General features: G+C 32.5%; 6 protein-coding genes across 9 annotated transcripts; 4 read left to right on the forward strand and 2 right to left on the reverse strand.

Annotated features, from left to right (window-relative positions):
- The first annotated feature begins 454 nt into the window (after positions 1–454).
- On the forward strand, positions 455–3,948 carry LOC105770697 (uncharacterized). 3 transcript variants are annotated; one of them, XM_012592012.2, is made up of 10 exons: positions 455–735; positions 1,687–1,771; positions 2,241–2,315; positions 2,397–2,433; positions 2,548–2,631; positions 2,833–2,893; positions 2,999–3,105; positions 3,236–3,301; positions 3,602–3,741; positions 3,833–3,948. In XM_012592012.2, exons 1-9 carry the CDS (start codon positions 660–662, stop codon positions 3,695–3,697), a joined length of 687 nt encoding a protein of 228 aa, XP_012447466.1. In that variant the 5' UTR covers positions 455–659; the 3' UTR covers positions 3,698–3,741; positions 3,833–3,948. The 3 variants fall into 3 exon arrangements, with proteins under 3 accessions (XP_012447466.1, XP_012447465.1, XP_012447463.1); XM_012592011.2 differs by having other exon boundaries at positions 3,602–3,948; XM_012592009.2 differs by having other exon boundaries at positions 3,236–3,948.
- Positions 3,949–4,043: 95 nt separating this feature from the next.
- LOC105770696 (class V chitinase CHIT5b) lies at positions 4,044–5,398 on the reverse strand. The gene is made up of 2 exons (XM_012592008.2): positions 4,275–5,398; positions 4,044–4,179 (listed from the first exon to the last, which is right to left on the reverse strand). The coding sequence occupies exons 1-2, from the start codon at positions 5,383–5,385 to the stop codon at positions 4,151–4,153; spliced, it is 1,140 nt and encodes a 379-aa protein (XP_012447462.1). The 5' UTR covers positions 5,386–5,398; the 3' UTR covers positions 4,044–4,150.
- A 1,172-nt stretch (positions 5,399–6,570) lies between these two features.
- On the reverse strand, positions 6,571–10,175 carry LOC105770629 (putative cysteine-rich receptor-like protein kinase 20). Its single transcript, XM_012591910.2, has 7 exons — positions 8,719–10,175; positions 8,370–8,498; positions 8,066–8,241; positions 7,748–7,958; positions 7,407–7,644; positions 7,165–7,315; positions 6,571–7,031 (listed from the first exon to the last, which is right to left on the reverse strand). The coding sequence occupies exons 1-7, from the start codon at positions 9,833–9,835 to the stop codon at positions 6,723–6,725; spliced, it is 2,331 nt and encodes a 776-aa protein (XP_012447364.1). The 5' UTR covers positions 9,836–10,175; the 3' UTR covers positions 6,571–6,722.
- A 2,086-nt stretch (positions 10,176–12,261) lies between these two features.
- On the forward strand, positions 12,262–15,530 carry LOC105769985 (hypothetical protein). Of its 2 annotated transcripts, none has more exons than XM_012590984.2 (9): positions 12,262–12,468; positions 12,567–12,617; positions 13,012–13,033; positions 13,383–13,497; positions 13,646–13,678; positions 14,011–14,136; positions 14,493–14,599; positions 14,680–14,751; positions 14,996–15,530. In XM_012590984.2, exons 1-9 carry the CDS (start codon positions 12,325–12,327, stop codon positions 15,355–15,357), a joined length of 1,032 nt encoding a protein of 343 aa, XP_012446438.1. In that variant the 5' UTR covers positions 12,262–12,324; the 3' UTR covers positions 15,358–15,530. The 2 variants fall into 2 exon arrangements, with proteins under 2 accessions (XP_012446438.1, XP_012446439.1); XM_012590985.2 differs by having other exon boundaries at positions 12,319–12,468; positions 13,012–13,124.
- A 2,248-nt stretch (positions 15,531–17,778) lies between these two features.
- Positions 17,779–20,382, forward strand: LOC105770302 (uncharacterized). Its single transcript, XM_012591435.2, has 5 exons — positions 17,779–18,556; positions 19,159–19,195; positions 19,362–19,598; positions 19,688–19,735; positions 19,820–20,382. Exons 1-5 carry the CDS (start codon positions 18,258–18,260, stop codon positions 20,102–20,104), a joined length of 906 nt encoding a protein of 301 aa, XP_012446889.1. The 5' UTR covers positions 17,779–18,257; the 3' UTR covers positions 20,105–20,382.
- Positions 20,383–24,211: 3,829 nt separating this feature from the next.
- LOC105770301 (two-component response regulator ORR24-like) lies at positions 24,212–26,711 on the forward strand. The gene is made up of 5 exons (XM_012591434.2): positions 24,212–24,444; positions 24,750–24,902; positions 25,135–25,413; positions 25,517–25,593; positions 25,847–26,711. The coding sequence occupies exons 1-5, from the start codon at positions 24,297–24,299 to the stop codon at positions 26,675–26,677; spliced, it is 1,488 nt and encodes a 495-aa protein (XP_012446888.1). The 5' UTR covers positions 24,212–24,296; the 3' UTR covers positions 26,678–26,711.
- The last annotated feature ends 1,103 nt before the right edge of the window (positions 26,712–27,814 follow it).

Raw genomic sequence — 27,814 nt, forward strand, 5'->3', positions numbered from 1 at the left:
TAAAATAAAATTAAATATTTATTAGTGTAGAAAATATGATTCTTCACCCTCAATTATAAAAGAAAAAATTGAACATGACTTATTGCATGTAGCAAATACTCGCGAGGCGTACAAAAGTCCGCGTCACATGTTTCATGTATTCTGTGTTATTTTTATATTTTTTAATTTTTTATAAATTTTAAATTATTTATTGATGTATATTTTTTAATTAAATAGTTATATAAAAAGTCCTTAAAATAATTTATCACTCCATTAAATATACAGTACAAGATTTAGAATATTTCAGTCAGTCCTTCCTAATTAGTATTTAATAAAAAAACATTCTAATTACTAAATAGTAATTTCCTTTCTCCGAAGTTCAAAAACTTAACCTCCACTCGCAGCGGATAGTTGCGTGGCGCGTGCAAAAGCCTCTCTATTTCGATCTTTAAATACTACTGATTAATCTCTTTCTATCTCAAAAGCTACTCCAATTATATCTCTATCTCTATTTTGTGTTAGTCTGTTGTGTTAGTACAGTCTCGCTGCCTCTCTCTAAATATCATTGGATCTAGGGTTCTGGGTTTCTTTTTCCTCTTCAGTCAATTGGTCATTGGTCATCAAATCGAGTGGCTGTGGTTGTTCCATCATTGGCTTCAGTCCGATCTCTTTTGTCACCAATGCCTCCCCGCGCATCTAAGCGTAAATCTGCCCCACCCAATTCCTCATCCGTCACATCATCCGACGGTCGTTCTGGTACATCCCTCTCCTTTTCTTATTTTATTTTTTCCCTTAAAAAAAGTGATTTTTATGTGTTTTATTGTTTGGTAACCGAGAAAGCGCGGGAAAAAGATCAATGAAAGTAAAAGAATTTAAGCGAAAATCGTACAATACCCGATTATTTCTTAACAGTAATCATTGTTATTTACTCTCTTTTATTTTATTTTGGCTTGTCGGTGTGTGAATGACGACTGCTCCACTCAGATTAACTTCTCAGAAACCGCGGGAAAAGAGAATACGTTAAATTGAAGAATTGTGCACTAACTATATTTTAATCATCTTCTGTTAAATCTTCTCCTTTTTTAGGCTAGGAAGCTTCTTAGGATACAGTCTAAATCAATCGATGGCCATATAAATCTGATTCGTTCTTTGATTGAATTATTGAACATATCTCCTGGGATTTATCAATATTATAATTAATATTACAGGTTCTTTTTCACAGCAAGTTAGGGAAAAATAGCGTATGAGGGAGATAAAAAATAGGGCCTTTTAGCATTAGAGCTGAAAGTTAATGCTAGGAGTGAGGAAGACAAAGGTTCAAACTATTGAAAAGGACTTTGCTTTTTGTTCATGATGGTTCTCTATGTAATGAGCCCAACTTGGACTCGTTTTCCTGTTGTCAGTAGGATTCGTGTCTTTTCGGTCCCCTAACTGGTGTGTGAATAGCCTTATAGGGTTAATAATAACTAAAGTGGCATTCTGAGAAGGTTGATATGTAGAATATTGATAATTTTTATAGAGAATTAAGTGCATGGCGTTTGCTTCTGAAAATGACATGAACCGGCATTCAAATTGCTATCTGACTTGAATGTTAGTTGGATACAGTAATGGTAATGATGGTCCCCTAATATTTAATCGACTAAGTTTTCGGGTTTTTCTTGTGAGGTGCCCGGTATTCTTATTAGATAATGCTACTCTTTGTTTCAGTCTCAAGTAAAGCTAAAATAAAGGGGCTGGAAAAAATAGATCGCTTGTTCAATACATATGCAAATAGTTCCTTGGGCATGATTGAGTAAGTACATTTTGTCTATATTCTTTTATATTTTTAGAGTTACTGATATGGTGATATGAACTTCTTGCTCTTGCTCAATGATCAATTGGTGTAATTATTTATAAATACAAAAGAAAATGTCAAATAAAATTATTATACTTATCCAAATCAAGCTGCTATCATTTTTCAAGGTCAAGCATCTCTCTCAGCTTTTGGTTCTTAAAGGAATTACATTATTCATAATTGTTGTTTGAACATAATGTCTCATATGTTATTGCATGATACATAGAGTTATATTTCATATCAAGGTACTTACCGACGAATGCTTAGGACTTCCTTTTGTCTGATTAGTTTGATGTGAGGTCACACAGTTGCAAACCTAATTTGTTTGAAACAATTGAAGACAAGTCCCATGGATGCACAAAGAATGATTTTCTTTACAGAATTACATAGATATCTTTTTTTTAATACCCTTAGTTTGCTTGAGCAGTCCAGAAGGTATTGAAGCACTCTGTTCAGATCTAGGAGTGGACTACACTGATGTAAGGATATTGATGCTCGCTTGGTATGTTCTATTCTGTGGACCATGACTGGGCCTAATGTTTGGTGAGAGTTTCTTCTAACAAATGTGTTCTGGATATCTCAGGAAACTAAAAGCTGAAAAGCAGGGCTATTTTACCCAGGTAAGCAGAAGAACTACTTATATGACTCGCTACATTCAACAGATGCCTTAATAGAAAAAGTGAACTGACATTAGATGAGCCATTCTTTTTTTTTTTTTACTTGCACTGAACCAGGATGAGTGGCAAACAGGCCTTAAAGCATTGGGGGTTGATTCACTTAGCAAACTAAAGAAGGCGCTCTCTGATTTGGAGAAAGAGGTATGTTGCAATGGCTATTACAATCATTGTAAAGTCATTTTCTGATAGAAAAGTTGATGTAGGAAATGGAGCCCTCGACTCATAAATAGAAAATAGAACCCTAGATAGATTGATTTCCTAACTAGGATATCTCCATTTTCCTTCTGAATTAAGCAATTTAGTTGTAGTACTGATTTGATCTTTTATATATCTGAAAAATAGGTGGAGAAGCCATCCAATTATGAGGATTTCTATACCTATGCATTTCGATACTGTTTGACAGGTTCCTATTAATTGAATGAAAGCAGCCTTTTTTTTCCTCAGTGCACAGATTCACTTTTCTAGGATTAGTTTTTAATAAAAAGCTAACACTTATCCTCTTCCCCAGAGGAGAAGCAAAAGAGTGTGGACATAGAAAGCATCTGTGAATTGTTGAATCTTGTTCTAGGGGTTCAATTTCGTCCTCAGATTGATTCACTAATTGAATATCTGAAGGTAGGCAGCCAATTTTGTTTGAGGCTGTTATTCTTTAATTTTTAGCAAAGGAAATGATAATTAGATGCACTGTTTTTTATTGGAGCATATATTCCATGCGTGCTTATGATATTGGGACTTGATTTTCTAGGTCCAGAATGATTACAAAGTAATAAATTCAGACCAGTGGATAAATTTTCTACGTTTTTGCAAGGAGGTAAACCTTTTGGAAATGCACAAGTTTGCTAATTTTATTTTCCCATTTGCCGCCATAACTCAATACCATAAAGTTTCTTTCCATCTGCATTGGAAGTCAGTGTTGGCTGCCAGAATGAAGAAAAACTAAGAAAAGAAAATGACATGTAAAAATATGAATAATTCATGCTAGATTTCACATGCTTGACGTATGTACTTGATATTTGATGAAAAGGCATTAGTTTCTTTTATTATCATAATTTTCTTTTTCCTCAAGCAACCTTGAGGCATCTATAATAACTTTGAATCTTTGCTAGAACAGATTAGCTTTCCAGATCTTGAAAACTATGATGCAACCCAAGCTTGGCCCTTGATCCTTGATAATTATGTTGAATGGATGAGAGAAAAGCATAGCTAGTGTTGCCATTTTTTGTATGTCTTGCAGATTGCTGATTTCATATGGTAAATGCTTTCTCTGTGTGTCCCTTAGATGTTATGCCCTTGAATGTATTAAAGAACTATAAAATTTTCATTTTGATTAATTTGTCGACAGGACAAGACCTTGTGGAAAACCTAACCACAGCAACCTTGGAGCTTGGCTCATATCATAACTGATTAAACTGATTTTACTGAACCTTTTTCTCTGGTTAAAGCTGCAATTTTGTTGTCCTCCGATGGTTTATACATTCTGCATTCATTAATAGTTCCTTTTTCCTTTTTACAGTTCGTTATTTTAAGCAAAAAAAATAAAGAAAAGAAAAAGATTTGTTACTCAATGAAGGATATATTAATATATAGTTTTAAACCATGTTTTGTTTATCACAACAGTTTCATTCTGGTAGTACTAAAGAGACCAAGGAAGCTTCAATCTTCATTCACCAAGAATCCACGCTCTTGAAGCTGCAAAAACATCAACCAAAGAACAGTAAATTGTTAATTAACTAAATCAGAATAAGAAGAGTGAAAAATGTTCCAACTTTATTGTTAGTTGTTACCTTGTTTAGAGATTTTCCACTCACTATCAGAGCCTAGAGCCCAAAAGAAATAGCCACGAATTCCAAGTGCTTGTGCAAACCCAATCTTCAACGTCGCTGTTATATCATCATCATATCCAACCCAAGATGAACCAACATAAGAATATGTCGAGACACTGTCCATGTCATGTACTACAATGGCACCGTTCTTCTTATTGAACTCCTCTATCTCCAGAAATGTCATCGTTCCATTATCTCCTGGCCCTACTGCAACAGCGGCTGATCCTATCTCATGAAAACTTGGGTCCTTTAGTTGCCAACTTCTTCCATAAAGTGGCAATCCCATAACTAGCTTGCTTCTAGCCACCTCAGCTTTGATCCATGATCTAAGCCCATAACTCGTAGTCACATTACTGCTCGAGTCATAAAGCGCTGCATGAGCTCCTGTCACTGAAGTGTTCCATCCTCCATGATAATCGAAACACATTACATTAACCCAATCCAGATTTTTATCCATAGAGTTCGCTGGGTATTTTCGGTAGACTCCATCAAAGTTAACCTCGACTGAGAAGTACACGGCCGCCGTGAGAAGTAGAGGTGCTCGGCATGTTGCTTTAGCCTCAACTTTGATAGCTCGTCGCCATTCCTTGAACAAATGGCCTAAGTTCTTCATATCTTTCGGGTTGTTGGGGTATTCCCAGTCCAAGTCCATCCCATCAAACCCAAACTTTCGTGCCACCTCCATAGCTGAAGCTATGAAAGCTTTACGTGACTTTGGCTTTGAAGCCATGCGAGAAAATTGAAGGGAATCGGAACCGCCACCGCCGATGGAGAAAAGGGTTGCGGGCGGAGGATTCATGTGGCCCAGGGTGGTAGTAAAATTTGACATCAGTAGGGCTGTTGAATTTGATATTTCGAATTTGTAGGTGACGTTGCTTGGCATGAGAAAAGCATAGTGAATATGAGAAAACAAGGATGTATCTATGGCTGATGGTGGGAAAGTTGAATCTGAAGGCCAATAAGCTGCTTTGATAGCCGGTGCAAACGCAATGGCAACTGATCTTGTAGGCAATGTTAATAAAACGATATTAAGAATGGAAAACAGCTGAAAATATATGATGAGGGCAGCCATTATTACAGAGGCTTTTCACAATATACGGCATAAAAACACACACGTATATATATATATATATGGATACACAGTTAACTGTTCAAACAACACTAAATATAAAAAATAGAACAAATACTTTAATGGTCAGTATGTGCTTGAACCTTACATAATGGCCTTTCGTTTTTGTCTGGGCACTAACGTCTGCTTGCGGAGATGAAATGAACGCAAGTGTGAAGGCAGTGACAAGTGGAGAAGTCTTTATATTCTATATTTCAAAATTTTGTCAAATGAAAATTTTGGTCAAAGTATTGGGAAGTAATGTTAATCCCTCTATTTTTAAATGATCTCTATATACTATTAAAAATAAAAATAAGATTAATTATATAATATAATTAAAATTCACTTTATAAAAACTATCCTGAAAATTATATTTTTTTTCAATTGCATTCCAACTTCATACAAAAATCTCATTTAAGAAGGAGAATGTATTTAAAGAGGTAGGTAGGGATTTTGGTCCCTCAAAACAAAAAATTGCTATTTCGGTTACCTTATAAATAATGAAATTAAAAATAATATATATGGTAAAATTACACTTTGTCCCTCAAAATAAAAAAATTTATTTTTAACGTATTAAAATGATGAAATTATAAATGATAAAATTATGTTTTAACCTCTCAAAATTTATAATTAATTTTCAGCCCTCTTAAAAATTTCTAGATTTGCTCATTTCGAACCATAAAAATTTAAAAATATTATTCTGTTAAACAATAAATAATATTTTTGAATAGTAAATATGAACTCTATTTTGATTTAGATTATTTTAATAAAATTCATTTAATAATAGAAGGCTTGATTTAATCATGGTTTAAATATGTTAGTCGTCCTCGAAATTTAAAATTTAATTTTTATACAAAATTTTCAAATCCAATAAAATATCAAAATTTAATGTCTCAAAAGTAAAATATAAGATAAAATTTTAAATTTTAAAAGAGTATAAAACTCTCAAACATATTTAAACCAATTATAGAACCTCTTAGGTACCTTCACTGAAAAATTTGAGTAGGAGGGTTACGGGTTACCCTTTCACTTTTCAAGATCCATGAAAGCAATTATCACATGAAGAAGCAGGTATATGCGTACGTAATAATTAAGATATTTTTTCTCATGTTGCATTATTAATAAATGAAATTTTCAAGTACTTGGTCATTGAAAAAAATGATAAAAATTTATGAACAAGTCATGTATTAGTATTAGCTCTGAAATTATTAACAATGAAAAATGTAAACAACAAAAAAAAGACACTGCAAATAATTACAAGGAAATCAACAATCATCTGTTGTCATTGTTTGCAGCGGCAATCATCGGGGTTCCAATTGTGAAATCTGAGGGTCATTGAATGAGCAAATTTCTTGTTGTGATGCAGACGTACTTCCTGTATTTTTATCTGCTTTTACAGAGAAAGCTGGCCTTCTAGGCGTAGTTGCCGCCATTGAAGCATTCTTAAGCATACTGAAAACTTCTAACATGGTTGGTCTATTCTCTGGATTTTCTTGCACACAAAGCAATGCGATTTGCATGCATCTCATGATTTTACAAGTTGAAGATGAATCATCAAGTGATGTATCGATGAATTCTGTCCCTCTATCATCACTCCACAACTCATATGCCTGCAAATCATCAAAAAAGAAAAAAAAGAAAGCCTATTAATGTCATTCATTCAGTAGCTTAAATGGGTTTGTTTTTGCATTTGGAAAAACCTTGAAAGTCTAAACATTAATGAATTCATGGTGATTAACTTACATATTCAAGAAGGTTTAAGTTCTCCTGTGGGCCATAATAACATGTATTCCTCTTGCCACTTATAATTTGCAGAAGAAGAACTCCAAAGCTGTAAACATCATACTTCATGGAGTATATACCTTTTCTTACATATTCAGGAGGAACATAGCCACTGAATTGAGATTTGTTTGTCATTAAAATGCTAAGCAATATACATCAAATCAAACAAAAGGAAACCCTGTTTCGAAAAAGGTTTAACTTACTATGTTCCAACAATTCTACCAGTGTTTGCTTCATTTACATCCTTCTTGAAAAGTCTAGCCATCCCAAAATCTGATATCTTGGGGTTCATATCACAATCCAGTAATATGTTGCTAGCTTTTAAATCCCTATGAATCACCGTAATATTCGAATATTCTTGAAGATACAACAGTCCTTGAGTAACCCCTTCAATGATCCTCACACGCTTTTCCCAGTCTAAAACATACCGCCTGACTGGATCTGCAACAACCCCACACTTTTGATCATAGCATCAAGTATAAAATTGTGACCAATATGTGCTTTAAACTAGAATTAAAGACTTAAAATCAACTTAATAGCATACCAAAGAGATAGAGTTCTAAGCTTTTATTTGGCATGAATTCATATATCAGCAATTTTTCCTCCTTTTCTGTGCAATATCCCAACAGCCTTACTAGATTTACATGTTGAAGCCTGGCTGTCAATGTAACCTCATTTTGAAATTCCTCATGTCCTTGAGTAGAAGTTCTGGAAAGTCTCTTCACTGCAATTTCCTGGCCTCCTGGTAATTTACCCTATCAAAATCCAAAAAGGATACTAAATCATCATTTGCTGGTGCCTGCAACTTTGCTTCAGCACTGAATGTAAATGCTATTGACCAACCGTATACTGTTTATGTTACCTTGTACACAGGACCAAAGCCACCTTCTCCAAGCTTATTTGCACTTGAGAAATTATTTGTAGCCCCTTTGATGTTAGCAAACTTGAACACTTGCAAATGGGAAGCATCACTGCCAAAATTTTCAGCAGCTGGTGCATTAATTCTTGGGCTAGGAATGCTCGTTAAAACCATTTCCGCTGTAAAAAGCAACCAAAAAAATGTATAAGGAAAACTCAGAAAAAAAAAAAGAATCTTTCCTTTTATGCATTGCTATCAACCAAAACATTTGCTCCAATTCCTATCCTCAAAGTTGAAGGCCATTTACCTTCTGATTGAACCTTTCTTCTACGCAAATAAAACAGTAAAGCCACAGCAAGGATAACAATGAGAGATACTGGAAGGATGATTTTAAGCAACAACTGCTGCTTGTTTGCTTGATTTTCCCCCTCTTGAGCTGCCAATGTAGTTTAGCAGCAACATTAATTAGGATCTGTCATCAAAGTTGATGCACTTTTATTTATCTACTTTGTTTACTTTATGTAAAGATTGATTTGGCTAAAAGTTATGAAGGTTGTTTTTAGCTACACAAAACAAGCAAACAGAAACCAAATCCTAGCTCTCTAGTGCAGAGTTTTTAAGCTCAAAAATCTTCTGAGATGGTTGAAAATACCTACCTGCCCGTGATAGCACCCAATTATCATCATTGGAAAGCTGAAAAGCTTTGAAACCAATAAGCTTTTTCTCCTTTACATAGGACATTTTTGCTTTGATAGTCTCTACATCATCAAAATTGATCCAAATTGTTGGGGTAGTTAGTAAGTTCACTACATAAGTTGCATTGTATACACTAGTAGCTCCATAACCATAATCTCGAATATATGATTTGATAGCTTTATAACCCATGGAACCATCAATGTTGACAGCAGGACCTGAAGATGGTGCACCAATGGCATTATCTTGACTGCTCACCAATTTCCATGCATACCCATGGTAAGGCAAACCCAAAACCAGCTTGCTAGGTGGCATTCCTTTATTTAACCATTCCCTAATCCCAAAATCTGTATTGACATTACTAGATGGATTATACAAAGCAGCATGAAGGCCTGTAAAATTCTCCCTTGTCGGCAAATGATAGTCATATGCCACAACATGAGCCCAATCTACATTTCTTCTTATGGAATCGATTGGATAACTTACCATTTCAATTGTTGGCAAGTAACGAATGGCTAGTGTTAAGATCAATTGCGACTCACCTGGCTGTCTCTGCTCTGAATTAATGGCAGCTCGCCACTCATCTAATAAAACACCAATATTAGACAAATCTGTACTGTTAGGCCAGACCCAGAACAAGTCCATGCCTTGAAAACCATAACGCCTAGCTGTTTTTATAGAGGAATCAATGAAAGACTTCCTTTTAGAAGATGCTGAAACCATTGAAGATAAAACTGAGTCAGTAACATTTTCACCAGCAATAGATTTTCCAGTTGCAGATATTCCATTCCAGATGGATAACAGTGGTTTAACCGATGGGTTTCTCCGTTTGACTATGGTTGGAAAAGTGGACAAATATTGTTGAGAGGCAGAGGGGATAAGGAGCTGATAATTTGAGGCGTTCACATCAGCAAAAGCGTATGAAAGATGAGTGAACAAGGCAGAATTTATGTCTTGTATGGGAAATTCACCACTGGCATACCAGTACCCAGCTTTAACCAAAGTTTGTGCTCCACACAAGTGGAATTGAGAAGAAGGGAATAAGATGAAAAGAAAGAAGAAGATAATTTTGGATGCCATGGAAACTTAAAAGGCAAGATCTCCTACAAAGCTAAAACTGATCTTCAAAGTCAATATACCATCATGTGTCAACGGTGACTATTACATTAAAGAGGCTTCCCGATTTGTAAACTGGCAAATACAATATGTACTACAATTACCCTTCGCTTGAAAATTGAAAACCACGCTCCAAAGTCCATTCCAAACCCCATTTTCTAAACGTTACAACGGTATTAACCGGCCCGTCAATGGTTCCTGCAATGAAAGAGGAAGCCACCGCAGCTTCTTCTACATTCTACATCGACAAGACTTTGGGTTTTTGTGGGTGGCTGTCATAGGACCTAACTCAATCAATTCTATATTGAATTAAGAGAGCAAGGGAGTTCTTTGACATTTGATGATGGACACTTGTACAAAAGAAGTAGAAAAGATGTTTTGACAGCTACCGTTTAGCTAAAATATAATAAAATGTTGAGGGGTTTTTTACAAAAATATTATAAAAAAATAAAAATTTATCAAAATATAATCTTTTTTTTATTTACTAAAATATTATAATTTTTTTTATTTATCAAAATATACCAAAAAAACAGAAAAAAAAAATTGACACAGCCTGATCAGGCCAATGCCATTGGCGGCACCAATGTGCCAAAGGACTAAAATGTGACCACTTGTAGTTTCAAGGATCTGACATGCAAATTTACCATTTTAAATTTTGAAAGTGAATGGCTGCTGTTGTGCGCACTAAAAGTGAAATGTGGCTAATTGCCTTCTAAGCCCTCCTTATTTATTATTTATTTTTTATTCCCTTCAACTCATTTTTTTATTTAATAAACAAGCCCTTAACCTATTTTTGTAGTTAAATAAGCTCTTAATCTATGATTTTTACTCATAAAAGCCATTTATTTTATTATTAAAGTAAATATATTTTACCTAAAGTAAAGCTATTTAAAAAGTATAAACTAATTAGCATTTTATGTATTATTTTCGTAATTTGATGAGAATAGTTTATTTAAAAATTTACTAAATTTGATGAGAATAGTTTATAATAGTTTATTTTTCAATAAGGCATACACGGTATTTCTATTAATTTAAAATATAGTTATTAAATGAGAATAGTTTATTAAATTAAAATAGAGTTATATTAATTTAAAATATAGTTATTAAATGAGAATAGTTTATTAAATTAAAATAATAACGAATATTTTATTAAATTAAAATAGAGTTATTACTTAATTAGAATTCTAAGTATCTTAATTATCACTTAATTATAAGTAATAATAAAACGATCACCTATAAATGTAACCCAAATAGAAAAATAAAGTATAATTATAAAATATTCTCATCAAATTTAGTAAATTTTTAAATAAACTATTTTCATCAAATTACAAAAATAATACATAAAATGCGAATTAGTTTATACTTTTTAAATAGCTTTACTTTAGGTAAAATATATTTACTTTAATAATAAAATAAATGGCTTTTATGAGTAAAAATCATAGATTAAGAGCTTATTTAACTACAAAAATAGGTTAAGGGATTGTTTATTAAATAAAAAAGTGAGTTGAAGGGAATAAAAAGTAAATAATAAATAAGGAGGGCTTAGAAGGCAATTAGTCACATTTCACTTTTAGTGCCCACAACAGCGGCCATTCACTTTCAAAATTTAAAATGGTAAATTTACATGTCAGATCCTTGAAACTATAAGTGGTCACATTTTAGTCCTTTGGCACATTGGTGCCGCCAATGGCATTGGCCTCATCAGGCTGTGTCAATTTTTTTTTGTTTTTTTCTGTTTTTTTTGTATATTTTGGTAAATAAATTTTTTTATAATATTTTAGTAAATAAAAAAAAGATTATATTTTGATAAATTTTTATTTTTTTATAATATTTTTGTAAAAAACCCAATGTTGGGAGTTTTCATGGATTTTCCGCCATGATATAAAATTAAAAGTTAAAAGGTTGTGGAGCAGTGAAGCAAGCAAGCTTAGCAGCAGCAGCCTACTATACAGAGAAACAAAAGTAATTACAATCTCGTATTCTAGACGTATATTACGTCAGTTTTATCTGCATGACACAATAGTTATCGCATAACGACATTTTAGTGTGAATTTTTATTTCTTTTACTTCCGAGAAAAACAATCCACCTACCAAATTTGTGATACATTTTACTTATTATATAAAATTTCTTGAAAGAAACAATCACTAAACTTTAAAAATTAATTTTCATTAATCATAAAATAAACCTAAAAAATACTTTGATTTCAACAAATTAAAATTATTTTCTGAAAGAAAAAAAAATCATGAAATCGAAAAAGTGCCGTGCCTATTATGCCAGAGTTTTCACAAACTGAACAAAAAATCGGACGGCCAGTAATGATTGAAATTGGACGGCCACAAGGGCTCCTTACATTACTTATTTATTAGATAACAAAGGGTTGACTTTCTTTGTAGTCAGCCTATCAACTATTGCCAGTAAATTATAACCGGGAAAGAGGAGTACCATAAAACAAATGCTTAGCGCGTTTCTCCACGCGCCTACTCTAAGTTTTCTTTGCTCTTCATCTTCTTCCCCTCAACCTCAGCCAAAGCCCCGCCCTTGTCTCTCTTCCATGGCTTCCTCTTCCCTGGTTCGAATCGCTGTTGTTGGTGACGTCGTAAGTTGTCGGTTTTCCTCTTCTTTATTGAATCATATGTATCATATTGAAATTTCCTTTCCGTTTATATTTTTTTTAACTTGGGCTTTTTTTTGAAGCACGATGATTGGGACCTTGAAGAAGATGCAAACGCCCTTCAATTTCTTAAGGTAAAGATTAAATTTCGTTAAAAAAAAACCTTCGGATTTTTAGATAAGTAAAAAAAAAGCGCTAAGGGTTCTGCTTTAATGTGAAAAATAAAAATAAACATAAGAGGAATTCAATAATATAATTTGCTTATCGATTTGGGTGCTTTTAATTAACTCGGCACTCTAGCTTTGGGAATTTTATTCTCAAATTCCCTGATTACATGTGTTCAATGAAACTGTACAAGTTGCCAGACTACATTTTCACAGATCCCATTGATAGATTTCAAGTTCCCGTTAAATTAAAGATTTGTCTTCTTAGTGGCTTTTTTTTGGCTTTATATGAACTCTTCTGATGTTTAAAAGTGTCATATGGATCTCAAAAACCTATCTGATAAGACACTTCGTGGAAATGCAGCCGGATTTGGTGCTCTTCACAGGCAGGTTCCTCTTTCCTCTTTATCCAACCAATGTGTGCTATGATTATTCACTTTTGGAGTCTTCCCTCTAATATTTTTCCAGATCCAATAGGTGAGTCATGTTGAAAAGAAACATGTATTGTAAGTTGTAACCATGTTGTGGCTAGACTCTGGCTTCATTTCACACTCTCGGATATGTCTGAGACACTCTAGAGTTGTTCATTCATTTAAAAGAAATTAGATAACTGTAGCTTATGTGCCTAAATCATGCAGCCAATGTCTAGCTCTAGCGCTACCTGAACAACCTGTTACATCCGTCAAGCTTGCTTCTCCCCTTTTTTCCTTGTTCACATGCTTTTGCTTCATTCAGGTGATTTTGGTAATGAAAATCTCGAACTAGTTCAAGATGTCGCTGCTCTCAACTTTCCCAAAGCAGTTATTTTGGGGAATCATGATTCTTGGAGCACTCAACAGTTTTCTTCTAAGTGAGTTACTTATGCCCGATGGATTGACTAATATGCCTGTTGGGTGTGTTTGGATTTTGATGTGGTGGTTCTTGTTCATGTCTTAAGTTGCTAGCTATGCATTAGACAATCTAATGATTTCTAATTCAGCACATCTTTTCTTGTTTAGGAAGAAGGATCGAGTTCAACTTCAGCTAGAATGGTGAGCTTTGCTGACCTATAAAAAGGAATTTTGAGAATGCATGCTTCTGTAATTTTCGCTGTTCCTTTTATTCTTCCATGTTAGATGGTAACTGTGAAAATTTGAGGCTTGGATTAGTCCAGTACATTTGTTTCAAATATCAATATAATCTCTTGGCTATAATGATGTTCTGTTGCCAAAAGTTAAAAATGAGAACATATGGATAAGGACTTTGGCTACTGACACAGTTTATTGTATGTGTCATCATATGGTCCTTTTGCATATTATAATCATTTGTAAGTTGTAGCGTTTGAAGGGCATCAGTTGATAATAATGTTCCTTTCACATTATAGTCTTGGACAGGAACATGTAGGTTACAAACGTCTGGACTTTCCTTTACTAAAGCTCAGTATTGTTGGTGGACGGCCATTTTCGTGCGGTGGTCAACAAATATTTCGGAAAAGGCTTCTGTCTGCAAGGTAGTATTGCATAGTGGCAGCTGTTTGTTAATTTACTACCTGTTTTGTTGACTTTTCATACTTTTCTCGTGTTGTATGTTTGGTTACTTTTACTCTTTCCCCACAATGACTCACTTTTCTGCAAGGTTGTATTTCACCCTTTGTCTACTATTTCCTTTCTTAGATAAATCTTGTTTGGCTTGTCTGTTAACTCTGCAAAACACTTGAATCGACTTTATTAGATTTAAACTATTCTGTAATCTAACAATCTAATAAGTTAAGCTGGCTGTGCTAATGGGATTGTTAATTGTGGAATTTGGCTCTCGTCTTACAATCTTTATGCATGTTGCAATTTACCAAATTGGAGTGCCATTTAGGTATGGAATCCAAGATATGGAAGGAAGTGCCAAGAGAATCTATGAAGCTGCGCTTGGGACCCCAGAAGATCATCTAGTTATACTTCTTGCACATAATGGACCCACAGGTGTATGGACTTGCCAATTCAATCATTATTTAAGACCAATTGGGTTTTCCTATAAAAGCATTAGGCGTTACTTTTTGCAGGTCTTGGCAGTGAATTGAATGACATTTGTGGAAAAGACTGGGTGTTTGGTGGTGGTGATCATGGTGATCCAGGTAATTTATCAGAGTTAGGCTCCTTTCAATACAGTGTTTTACCTGCCCTTCAAAATAATTTAATTATCTCACTCTGTTTTGTGCTTGAAAAGATCGGTGGAATAATATGAAGCTGAAGACCAGATGTAGGAGTGTCAAAACTAATAAATCAAATGTCCTTCCTCATGCAACTATGTTTGTCTATGTTTGAAATAGATTAATGGCCTTATTTTGTCAAAGCTAACAAAAATATCTTTTGGTACAGATCTAGCACAAGCCATCTCCAACTTGAAAGAGACTACTAACGTCTCCATTCCACTTGTTGTGTTTGGTCACATGCATAAGGAATTGGCACATGGGAATGGTCTTCGTAAAATGATTGTAGTCGGGACTCACAACATCATATACCTGAATGGAGCCATAGTTCCCAGGGTTAAGAGATCCACAAATGAGACCTCCCTGCAAGCATCCAATTCTGATGGCACCTACCGAGCCTTCACTTTAGTTGAGATATTGAATGGACAAGTGAATAAAATCTCCGAAAGTTGGGTGTCTGTTGTTGGAAATGAGACAACATTAGAGGAGGAGCACATACTATTCAAATCGAACGGACAGTCTTCTCGCTGATTGGTGTTGAGTTTGACTTCTTACACTCTTTAGAGACCAGCAACAGAATTAATCTGCTAAAATCTAAATAATAGTCTTGAATCTTGCTTACTGGTCATCCGTATGTAGCAGGAATATGACTTATCTTCACTGGTAAACATTTGTTAATGTGATATGGAGAGTTCTGGTTTATATGTTTGGAAATGATAAAAAAAAACTGCTAGCTTTCAGCTTGTAGTTTTCTTAACAACCTGAAACAGGGTCCAGGGCGCTCATCCAATCTCTGACCGATAGGATTGTAAATAAAAACAGAGCATTTGATAAACGGTTTATGAACAGCTTGGCTCGATTTTTTTGCTGTTCAACTGGCTGGTTTAACTTTGCAGGGGACTAGATATCATTTTGCTTATGCTCCCTCAAAACAATCCTATTCTTTGGCAAGAGTGTGGTGAAAGGAAAGACAGGTGGCAACGGCTGACCAATTAATTTATGATTTGATGTGCTCACAGTTTCATCTTGATTCAGTACTCCGTAACCATTTCTATAACGTTGATATATTCCATCTTCTCATAAAATATAGTCATACATAGACCTGATTCCTGAAGGATAATATTATCCTATTTTATGTTCAAATACATTGAATTGAAAAAGTAGCAGTAATAAGACTGTTACCATAACCTACTAGTTAATGATGGCCAAGGTAGAGAAATGGATTAAAATAATCAATTATATTTGGCAATGAAAAAGGGATTTGTGCACATGAAAGTGATGATCCATTACCTAGATTTCTTCAATCATGATTATAGGCTTATAGCATATATTGTAAAATATTGGACTCTTTCTTTTGTTAAACACTTTTTAAACAGGTCACTTTTCCTTTCCCTTTTCTTTTTCTTTTATTCTATTGCATATACTTAACATATTTTCAGACTAAGCTTTATTCTCTTTCTTTAGTCATACTATTATAGCACCTTTAACTTAAGACCTGCCACTTTCTCTTTCTTTTTCATATTTATCTGTGCACCAACTTATCTTATATTCTATGTCCTTTTTGACTCACTCTCTTCCTTTCCTTTGGACCGAAGCTAGATCCAGTTTTCTGTTATCATGACATTTTTGTTATTTTCATTATTTCGTAATTATGTTTTAGAATGTATTATATTAATATAAGATCGTCTAGATTCAAATTTCAATTTTAATGTCAATTAATACTTTAAATTAATTATCACTGACATATTTATATATAATAATTTATTTGTACTTTTAGTAAGAGTAATCTTGGCTTCTGCATGGAACTGTAGCCTCTCTTCTTCTTTTTTTATAATCATTTGAGTGTTAATTAAGGTAGTAATGAATAATTAGATTCAGTTTTAGTAATTGCCGAAGTATAATTATGGGGGGATCTCTCCAAAACCGTTCATTTTCACTAGCTGTGGATATTGATAACATGGCAGAGACATCCTAGGAGGACCACTACCTGTCCCTTGGTAATGCCATCATCCATTCTTTTTTGAAAGCCGAAAGACAGACAGGCAAAGGCCAATCAATTAATTTTAGTTTCTCCCAATGTCACTCCATAATCCCCATGTTCACAATTTCACTTCCAACATTCATCATAATTAATTAATTCTACGTTATCTGAACTTCAATAATTGAGGATACACCTATCTCTATTTAGTTATTAAAACCACTCAAAACCCCCACTTGTTTCTTAGACAATCACTAAATTTACTACAATTCTATATTTTCTCTCTTTTCCTTTTTCATATAAAAATCCATTCTCCAGTGGAGACCCAAATTTTAAGTAAAAAGTTGAAATGAAAAAGAGTAGTAAATTTTGGAGATGACCAAACAGTAAAAAAGGTTGTTGGTAAAAATGGTCAAAGTTGGAAGACGCTTGTTACAAAAACATGGGCTGAAACTGAACTCAACAAAGCAACGAAAGGAAAAAGAAATGTCGGATTCTGACAAATTTTTTTATTCATTTTTTTCTGAAATCTTCTCTCCTTCCTAAAGATCCCCACCTGCCTTTGACCGAACCTCAGCCGTCCAAATTTACAAATTTCATTTTCTCTTTAATATCTGTTCCGTCCAACTCTAGAGCACTAGTTTTAAGAACAACCCATTGTTTTGGATAAAGGGAACATTCAACTTTACAATTTAAATGTCAAAAACACCCTTCATTTTTTTAGCATGAATTTGTTATCAGATATTTATAGGTGTTAATTTATTATTATAGAATTTTGTTTACATTTTTTAATCACAACATTTTTTTATATTTTGTATCCAAATCATTTTTTTGGGATAATTGTTCAAATAAAGACAGCACTAATCTTTAATTTCATTCAAAATTAAGATCAAAATACTTAATTAGTAAAGGGTAAGGTGGTAAAATTCCAAAACTAGGTATTGTCAATCAGAAAATGAAAGAAGGAAAAGAGTCCAGATCATGTTGAAGACATCCATGGCTTCTAAGTAGAGTACTTGGAAAAAAAAAGCTTATTAGCTAGCAATAGTATAGCTATATTTCTAGGCTTATGTTCCTCTCCAGCAACACTTCCAGCTCAGACCCGCTTAGATCGGATCCAATTATCCTTTGATTCTTCCCCTTTATTTGGATTTTGGCATTTCATCATCCTCAGTGTAACCAAGTAATAAAACAAACAAAAACCCTCCAAAAAGGAAAAACCAAATAAACCACCAATTCACCTATCACCAATCACCAAAACCCAACGGAAATTCAAAGACAAAACTCTCAAGGAAACTCAACGGAAACAATACCCTTTCGAACCAAACACCATAAAACAAATTCTCGCCTGCCTGCCTGCCTGCCTGTATGTTCATTGTATGTATTGTCCAGTTTCGTATCTGAAGAAAAGGGAAAGAAACTGTGCCTTTCGTTCTCTTCCGTTGTCTTGTTAATGGGGAACGTAACGTCAAGCGTGGCCGCAAAGTTTGCGTTTTTCCCACCAGATCCACCAACGTACGAAGTTTGCAAGGATTCAGATGGGAGGCTGGTTTTGCCTGGGATCAGAGATGATTTGAACATGGATGTTCATTTGCTCGATACCAAAGGCGGCAATAAAATCGTAGCCAACTATTGGAAACACCCTATTGCCAAGTTAACCCTCTTGTATTCCCATGGCAATGCCGCTGACTTAGGCCAAATGCATGAACTCTTCATTGAGCTCAGAGCCCACCTCCGCGTCAATATTATGAGGTACCTTCCTTTATCTTTTTATTCGTTTCTCATCTTTTGCTTGGATTTTGATTATGTTCAACTCTTCTTCTCTCTTTTTTTTTTCTTTTTTTGCCTTTCGAGTTTAATGTATTTTGAGTTCGGTAGTTCTGTTTTTGTTTATATGTTTTGTACTATTTTGTTTTCAGCATAAAATTTGTCAGAAGGCTTATGATAATTGCTGTTGAAGCAACATGCTTTTGTCTTATGGAATTCTTTTTTAATTTGTTTTTCTTTTTGTCTTTGCATATTTGAGAACCACCAATCTTGTTTGTCAACTTTAAATTATTATTATTATTATTAAAACCAATTTCAGCCCATCATTGTTTTGCTTGCTTCAATTACAGGTCGGCCGGCTATCACTTTTCCTCCCTTAAAATATAAATAATTTGTAATTTTAAGTAATGTTTGAACACAAAGCTTTTCATGAAAATGGCTTCAATTCTGTTTGTTTGCGTTTCACACCCATGTGTTTGACCATATTCCAATTATCTTATGAATTGTATGGGGAAAGTAGCTAAAATGGTTTTTTAAAGGCAAAACCTGTTAGATATTATTTATTTATTTTCCTTTTCATTTTGCAGTTATGATTATTCAGGATATGGAGGATCATCCGGTAAGGTAAATAGGTCTTTGGGTTTGTGTTTATTCGTCTTTTCTTTTTCCATGTCTTTCTCTTTCCTTTGAGGGTCAACAACACCACAACATTGTGGATTAGTTTTTTACTTGTATGTCTAAATTTATGTCTGATAAGCTGCTTCCTTTTTTTTCCCTGAAATTGCGACAGCCAACAGAGCTGAACACATACTATGACATAGAGGCAGTGTACAATTGTTTGAAGAAGGAATATGGGGTTACGCAGGAAGATTTGATAATATATGGCCAATCGGTTGGAAGTGGACCCACCCTACATTTGGCTTCTCGTTTACAGAGACCAAGAGGAGTTGTTCTTCACAGTGCCATACTTTCGGGCATTAGGGTCCTTTATCCTGTCAAGATGACATTTTGGTTTGATATCTTCAAAGTAAGTTCCATTTTCACCTTCCTCTGAAACTCTAAATCTCTTCCTTTCTGCTGCAATCCTTAAAAATCATTTGGTCCGAATATTTGCAGAACATAGACAAAATACGACGAGTCAATTGTCCGGTTCTAGTTATACATGTAAGCATCCTTTCCATTGCATCATTGTTCTGGTTACTTTGCTTAGTTACTCTTCTTTAATTTTAGTTATACAAATGTTTGCAGGGCACGGACGATGAGGTTGTCGACTGGTACCATGGGAAACGATTGTGGGAGCTTTCGAAGGAAAAGTACGAGCCTTTATGGGTAAAAGGTGGCGGCCATTGCAACCTGGAAACTTATCCCGAGTACATTAAACATCTACGTAAGTTCATAAACACCGTGGAGAAGATTTCCATTACGAAACTAGAGAAAGAGCTCGATTCTAAACCTAGTTTTACAGAAGAAGAAACTAAACACAATAAATGCTTGAGACTTAAGAAGAAGGTAGCTGGTTCCAAAAAGGAGTGAGGCCTTGGAACAGGTAGATAATATTATTATTCATTTGTCTCCTAGAATTCATTCACCGAGGGACTGGCAGCCATGGTTCCTTGAGCTTTGATGTTGATCGATTTCTATGAGACATTGTGAGCTGATAGGAACCATAGATATATGTAGTCTCTTTGATTTTGAACCATTTATGGTCTGATAGAAAAATATCACTGAGAACGTATGGTTCTTGATCTAGGGTTTCGTGTATAATTTTACAAAGTGAAATATAAATGCTCCTCGAAATTTCCCTGGTCCAAGGTCCAAACCTCCATTGAAGAGGGCCCAATATGTGCATAAATTATTGTATTCTATTTCTACCAATTCTTCAAAATCGGGGCCGACCCATTATTTCAATCTTTGTAACAAGTTCATTTGATTTATTAAATTTTATAATATTCATTATTAAAAATGATTTTATAATTAAATTCAAATAATAATTTGATTTGTTAATTCTAATAAACTAAAATTTCTACTTTTATTAATTGATAGTTAGACTACAAGGTGCTTGGTAAATAGGGTTTTGAGATTTAGGCACAAATAGAAGATTGAGTAGTCAAACCCTTTGATTATAGCGTTTGGTAGATGAAGGTTAGTTTGAGCTAAAACCTCCAAAACACATAAGACAGGGATGAACTACTTTTTCACAATGGATTGGGAATGAGATATGTGGAATGATATATCTGATCATACTTGTCCAAAAATTACTCTCATTGTCATATGCTCTCAGATCTAATAGGGGTGTCAAGATATTAGTATCATCTATTCTCTCATTTTCACTTTCATCTCTAAAATCTAAAGTTTACATACTAATTTATCACTAGGAACATGACATAATTATCACTAATTTACATATTAAGAACATGACATAATTATCACTTGAGAATATAGTGTGCAATTATATCGATACACTATTAATATTTATCAATTTCCACAAAGTTAATGTTTGCAAATAATGAACTTAAGAAATTTGTTTATTTAAAATTTCAAAAATATTCTCTAATTAATTTCTATAATGAATGTTTTAATTCCTTGGTAATAATGTTTTATTTCAATTATTTCACCCAATAAAAACTAAAGTATTATAAATAAATAAATACTTCACAATAAAATGTATCATGTTCTTATTTGTCATTTTACACATATCAATTTTTCAGCTATTAACTAAGTTTTTCTAAACATTTTAAATAAAATTAGTTGGTCAAATCAATTAATAGAATCAATCGGTCAAACCAACCACCGGAATCAACTATAATAGGCAGTGTGTATAACATAATTTCATTACAACAACACATCTATAACATCATCTAACTGTAACAACTAAATTTGTTGTAAAACCACTTTTTATGTTTTACTTTTACCTTTAATAACAAGTTTTCATTTATAACAAGAAGTCAAGAACAATAACAAGGTATTTATTAAATTAGTTTCTATAACAGCCTCTTATATTAAAATTTAGTAAATTTAGTTTTAATCTTAAGTGAAACGAAAATAATAAATTTTAGTTAATAAAATGTTTAAATTTTATATAAAAATATATCAATTATATTTTATTAAATGAAAATAATATTTAATAGATGAAGTTATATTTGTAAAATTTATTAAAGATATAATCTAAATCTCAATATTTAAAATGTTATTAATATATTATAGTTTTTAATTTGAATTTTAAAAAATTCAAATATGATTTAAATCTCAAATATTGTTATAAGTGTCTCGAATGTTGATATAGGTGTATAACAGTCTTCTCTCAGTAACATTCAAAATATTGTTATACATGCAAGGTTGTTATAAAGAGGATTAACTGTATAGATCTAGAATCCATCTTCACCAAGCAAATCATCATGATCTACGTAATTCTCATCGAATCAATTACTATTAAAATAAAGATACAAAGTATTGAGATAAATCTTTATAAAGTCAACCCATATATTATTGTGATTGCATGTTATTGAAATAAATCAATAAGGATAAAATAACTTTGGTAAAATATGCCACAAATAAGAAAAGTTTATGAATCATAATATGTATATATTGTAACTATTATTGTGATTGCTCAAAAAATTATTGTAGAGTTAAAATATGTTTCACTTATTATATCATATATATCATATAATAACTTTAATTTTTGGCCTAATACCAAGAATATTATATTACAGGCATGAAAGTTGGGCTTTAATTCTAAGCAACTCCTTTCCTCCTCTCCAATTATCAAAAAATATTATTTTAACTTTAAAATATAATACGTTAATTATATTTCTTAAAATAATATTTTTATTTATAATATTTTGAAATATTTAATGGTAATGATTATATAAATATCATATATTGATTTTTTAAAAACAATTTAATTTTTCATTATAAATTAATTTTTTATCCCTTGTGATGGATGGATTTGGCTGTATAGATAAATTAAAATATATTATATTCATTTGTTAAACTTTTGTTACAAAATTTACAGCATCTCAAAAATACTATAATTGAGAACTTAATAAATAATATAAGTGTTTAATTTTTAGAATATTTATGTCAAATATTAATAAAAAACATTTATACAAAAATTGTTTAATATAATTTGTTTTATAATTTTAGTTAAAAATCTTTAATTTTTAATTTGATTTTTAGTTTTTATTTTGTAATTCTTAAAAAATTAAGATTAATGTATATATTAGATTAAATACTTCTTTTTATTGTTTAATATTTATTTAATTTAATTTATTTAAATAACGATTGTAAATTTTAAACATATTTTTATTGTTTTAAAACTGTATTATTAATTTTAAATTAAATGTTCTTAAATGTTAAATCCTATATTTTTTGAAAGATAAATTCATTAATTCATTCAATTAATGAACCATACAATTCAAGGAAAAAAATAACAAACACTTGTTGTAGATGGTGAAGGACAAGCTCTATCAACACAACAAATGTTTTAGTCTCAACATCAATAAAGCATTATCACATATTAACAATTATTTTATCACAACTCAAGCACGACATATCTGGAGTGATTGCAAGCACTTAATACGATGAATAAATTAACCCTAGATAGTCCAAAGCGGCAAGCAAAAAACATAAATATTTTAATGAAATTGTTGGAAGGGGCAACTATGAACCATAAAATCGACATGAATAACACCAAAAAAATTATGTCATTAAAATGTTCATTCTGCCTATATTTAATGACTTGTTTAAAATATATTTTAAAATATATGAAAATTTTATTATAGAAACATTTTAAAGTTTTTCTTTCTTTCTTAATTGTATTTGAACAGGAGTTTTAAATAAATATTTTTTTCAACTTTTTTCCTTATAAACTTATTTCAAATATTCCCAAAAATTATTTGGATTAATATTTTAAAATTTAAATATATGTTAAAACTATATTTTTAAAGCCGTTAAAAATAATTTAAATGTTTAAAAGATACACGCCATTCATACGTTATATCAAATGTCATATAAATATAATGTAAACATAACTATTTCATTAAAACCTCGTAATATAACATATATTATTTTTTTGTGATATACTTGATTGTATTTATTAATTAAATTATAATTTATTTTTAATTTAATATTTAAAAATTTAAAAGAATTGAAGAAAGTAAAAGCATAAAAAATGTTAAAATGAGAAATTAAAATACTATTCTTTAAAATAATTTTATACAATAGTTATGGACATTTATATAATTTTTTAGAACTTTTAAAATAAAAAATATATATCTATTTTTATTTAAATTAAATAATTTATATTATATGATAATTTTAAATTTAATGAAATATTTAATAATAATTATCCAAGTATTAATTTAATTTAATTTTTTAATTTTTATATAACATTTAATATAATTTTAAATTAATAATAACATTTAAAAAGTAAAAATAATAATGATGTTACACCACATTTGAATGAAATATTTATAAAACTGTTAAATTTCTGTAGGATAAACCCAAATCCACGGTTAAGATTACTTAATTGATCGAGTCATAGGGCAGATATAGTAAAGTCTGTTATTTATAGTACTAGAATTACTTATCATTTTAATTGCAAAGCTTTACTTTTTCCTTTTCCACCATTTCAGTTTTGTTTTGGCTATCTGAGTTTAGATAGGCACAGTCGATAAACTTGACAAAGATTGTATCTGGGTGGGTGTTTGGATCCCTTATTTTATCAATGACCCTGCAGGAGAAAAGGGGTGGTTCCAATGGTGAAGATGGTGGTAAGGACCGGTTTCCAATTGGCATGCATGTTTTAGCAGTTGATGATGATCCTGTTTGTCTCAAAGTTTTGGAAAATCTCCTTCGTAAATGCCAATATCATGGTTAGTGGTTGTTTTTGTTTTCCCTTTTGAATGCTCTTGAAAATTTTTCTTTATTCTTATCTCAAAGGTTGAAATTTACATCTAGATTCTGCTCACAAGTTACGTGTTTACTGTTCTGTTTATTCTCAATCTTTAACTCAAAGTTTTATTTATTGTTCTCAAAATGTTAAATAAATGCTTCTGTCAGGAAGATCTGTGTGAAGTGATTAGGGTCTTTGTAATTGTAGAATGCTAGGTTGACTTGTAACAATGCTAAGACAGTGGGCTTCTTTTTGACATATCATGCATGTTTTCTTTTTCTGCAGTTTCCACAACCAATCAGGCAACTACGGCCCTCAAAATGTTGAGGGAAAACAGGAACAGATATGACTTGGTTATTACTAGTGTTAACATGCCAGACATGGATGTCTTTAAGCTTCTTGAACTCGTGGGGCTTGAAATGGACCTACCTGTAATCAGTAAGTATTTACCCCTTTTTTCCATTTTATGGCACTGAATTATTCCCATTTGATTTTGCTCTTTCCCCTCTTTTGTCTTTTGAATTATTTGTGGAATGAATGAAAATTTTTTTTGGGTAAAGTTTGATGGTTTTATAAACCCATAATTATTCTGGATCTAAATTTGAATAGTAGATTAGAAGTGTTTGAGAGCGATTTATACCATATTATCTCATTCTTGATGAAATTCCAGTGTTGTCAACTCATGGCGATACAGAGCTTGTAATGAAGGGGATTACTCATGGCGCTTGTGACTACTTATTGAAGCCAGTTCGCATCGAGGAGCTAAAAAACATATGGCAACACGTTGTGAGAAAAAACAAACCTGACTTTAAATATCACGTTAATGCACTGAACCAAGATAACGGACACGAAGATGAGGATCCCTCGATCCAGGAAAAGCCTCGAGTTGTTTGGTCTGATGAGGTGCATAGGAAGTTTGTTTCAGCTGTCAACGAATTGGGTCTTGATAGTGAGTTTTATGCTGTTTAGATTAGTGTCTCTTACTGTGACGCAGCAGACCAGCTTCATTTTTAGTTTTAATTTTTCATTTTCTCTTTATTTAAATGATTCAGAGGCTGTTCCGAAGAAAGTTCTTGACCTTATGAATGTTGAAGGCCTCAAAAGGGAAACTGTAGCAAGCCATCTACAGGTAATGTCCTTATGAATGCTGAGGCTCACAAGGGAAAACGTAACAACCAATCTGCTAGTTTTAGTGGAGTGTTTTGTTACCATTTTACTCCTTGTTAGAATTAGCACATTGTTAATGAAGTTATTGCAACTTCAGTTCAAGCTATTGTAAGAGTTAGGTTGGCCCATACACATGGGAGAATTGCATATACTTGAAGTATGAGCTTTTATAAAGTGTGCAGTATTTAAGCTTACTATCTTATGTTGTCTTGCAGAAATATAGGCTTTACATAGGACACAGCATTGTTGCTGCATTAGGCAGTAAAGATCCGTCTTACTTCCGCATGGGTCCATTGGACGGCTTTGGATATTTTCACACATTGACTGGACCTGGAAGGATTTCAAGTGCCTCTCTGCCATCTTATCAACCAGGTGGAATGTTTGGGAGACTGAACTCCTCAGCTGCTTTAAGCCTACATGGGATTTCTTCTAGCGTGATTCAACCTGGACATTGTCAAACATTGAATAATCCGATCAATGGTTCTGGGAAGATCCAGCCAGCCGTGGTACCTGCAAACCAGAAAAAAAATGGAACTTTGTTTCAAGGGATCCCAACATCGGTAGATCTCAATCAACCGACACAGAACAAGCCCACCAACGGTTGTGGAGAATTTAATCGTGTTAATGATCCGAACTTCCAAGATGCCAGAATGGCGGTTGGTGGCTCGTGTAATACTCTACATGTTTCCTCAGGCAACCCTTTGTTGTTACAATCAAACACACAACAAACGAAACATAGTGGTACATTTGGAAATCAAGCATCCCTTAGTAACAGCCTTCTTGATCTTTATTCTTTCAAGGCAAAATCAGCAAATTTGGGGGACTCTAAAGGAGACATCTCCAATGTTGGCCTAAATAATTATATCATTCTGAATATTGATTATGCAAAAAAGCAACAGTGGGGAGATAGCAGACACGATAATAACGGCAATACGAATCATTCATTCTGCCGAGCGGATTCCCTGGTTCTGTTTTTGTTTGTATGTTTTGTGTTATTTTGTTGTGTGTATAAGATATGTCAGAAGACTTATGATGCTTGGTGTTGAAGCAACATGTTCCTTCAACGCTTTCTTTTTTTAATTTGTTTTGCTTGCTTTTAATTTCAGGTTGGCCGGCTGTAACTTCTCCATTTTATCTTCTTCCCTTAAAAAAATAAAAATGGATAAATAAATGAATTTTCATTTTATTTGATGTCCGAACACAAGCCCTCTTTTTTTTTCCTCAAAGAGCCTTTCATGAAATGGCTTAAACTCTTCTTTGTTTGCATTTAACACAAATGTGGTTAACCCATATTTTAATCCATCTTATATAAGTAAATAGAAAATAAAATTAAGGATATTTGAGAAGAATTTATGCATGTTTCCGATACTCACGGTGCTCCTATAGCATAAAAATGAATCCTCAATATATTTTTTTAATTTATGTCCAATTATCTTATTTGTGTTATTCCTTTTGTTATTATTATTGCTTCAATCTATCCCATAAAAAAATGAAGATTTAGTTATGATTTGAAATACATTTTCTATTTTATCTATTAATCTTTTCCTCATACTTATTCGATTGAAAGTATTGATGCAATTGAAAAAAAATTATGTTTTGTAATTTTATAATTTAATTTTTAGTTAGAATATAATTAAATATATATAATTTAATTGGCCTTAAATCCAAATAGCGATGATCTATATTCTTCCTCAAATCTTTCGTTGAGAGGTAAATGATTAAATTCTTTTAAAAAATAAAATTTTGTTCGAATATAAATCAAATCGCTTAACTCTTAGAATTAATAAAACGAATCACACTTTTACCACTAAATTATACCCGCTAGAATGCTATTTATTTTGCAGTTATTATTATTCAGGACATGAAGATCTTCCCGCAAGGTAGAAGAGTCTTTAAGTTTGTATCTATTCGTCTTCTTTCTTTTTCTTGTCTTTCTCTTTGTTTTGAGGGTAAACAACACTGCAACATTCCGGATTTTTTTTTTAATTATCTCATTATACAATGACTAAAATTATTCATAATTTCTTTTCAATGAACTCGAGCGCACGTATTCTTGTATTGACAACAATGTCTATATCGATTGAGTTAAGACTCAATCGACGAATGTCCGTTGATTTTTAAATTGATTGAAAATTTTATTTGGTAGAAAAATGTTTTTGCCTGTATGTATAACTTTCTATATG

Source organism: Gossypium raimondii, chromosome 5 (assembly GCF_025698545.1).
Source record: "Gossypium raimondii isolate GPD5lz chromosome 5, ASM2569854v1, whole genome shotgun sequence".
NCBI lineage: Eukaryota > Viridiplantae > Streptophyta > Magnoliopsida > Malvales > Malvaceae > Gossypium > Gossypium raimondii.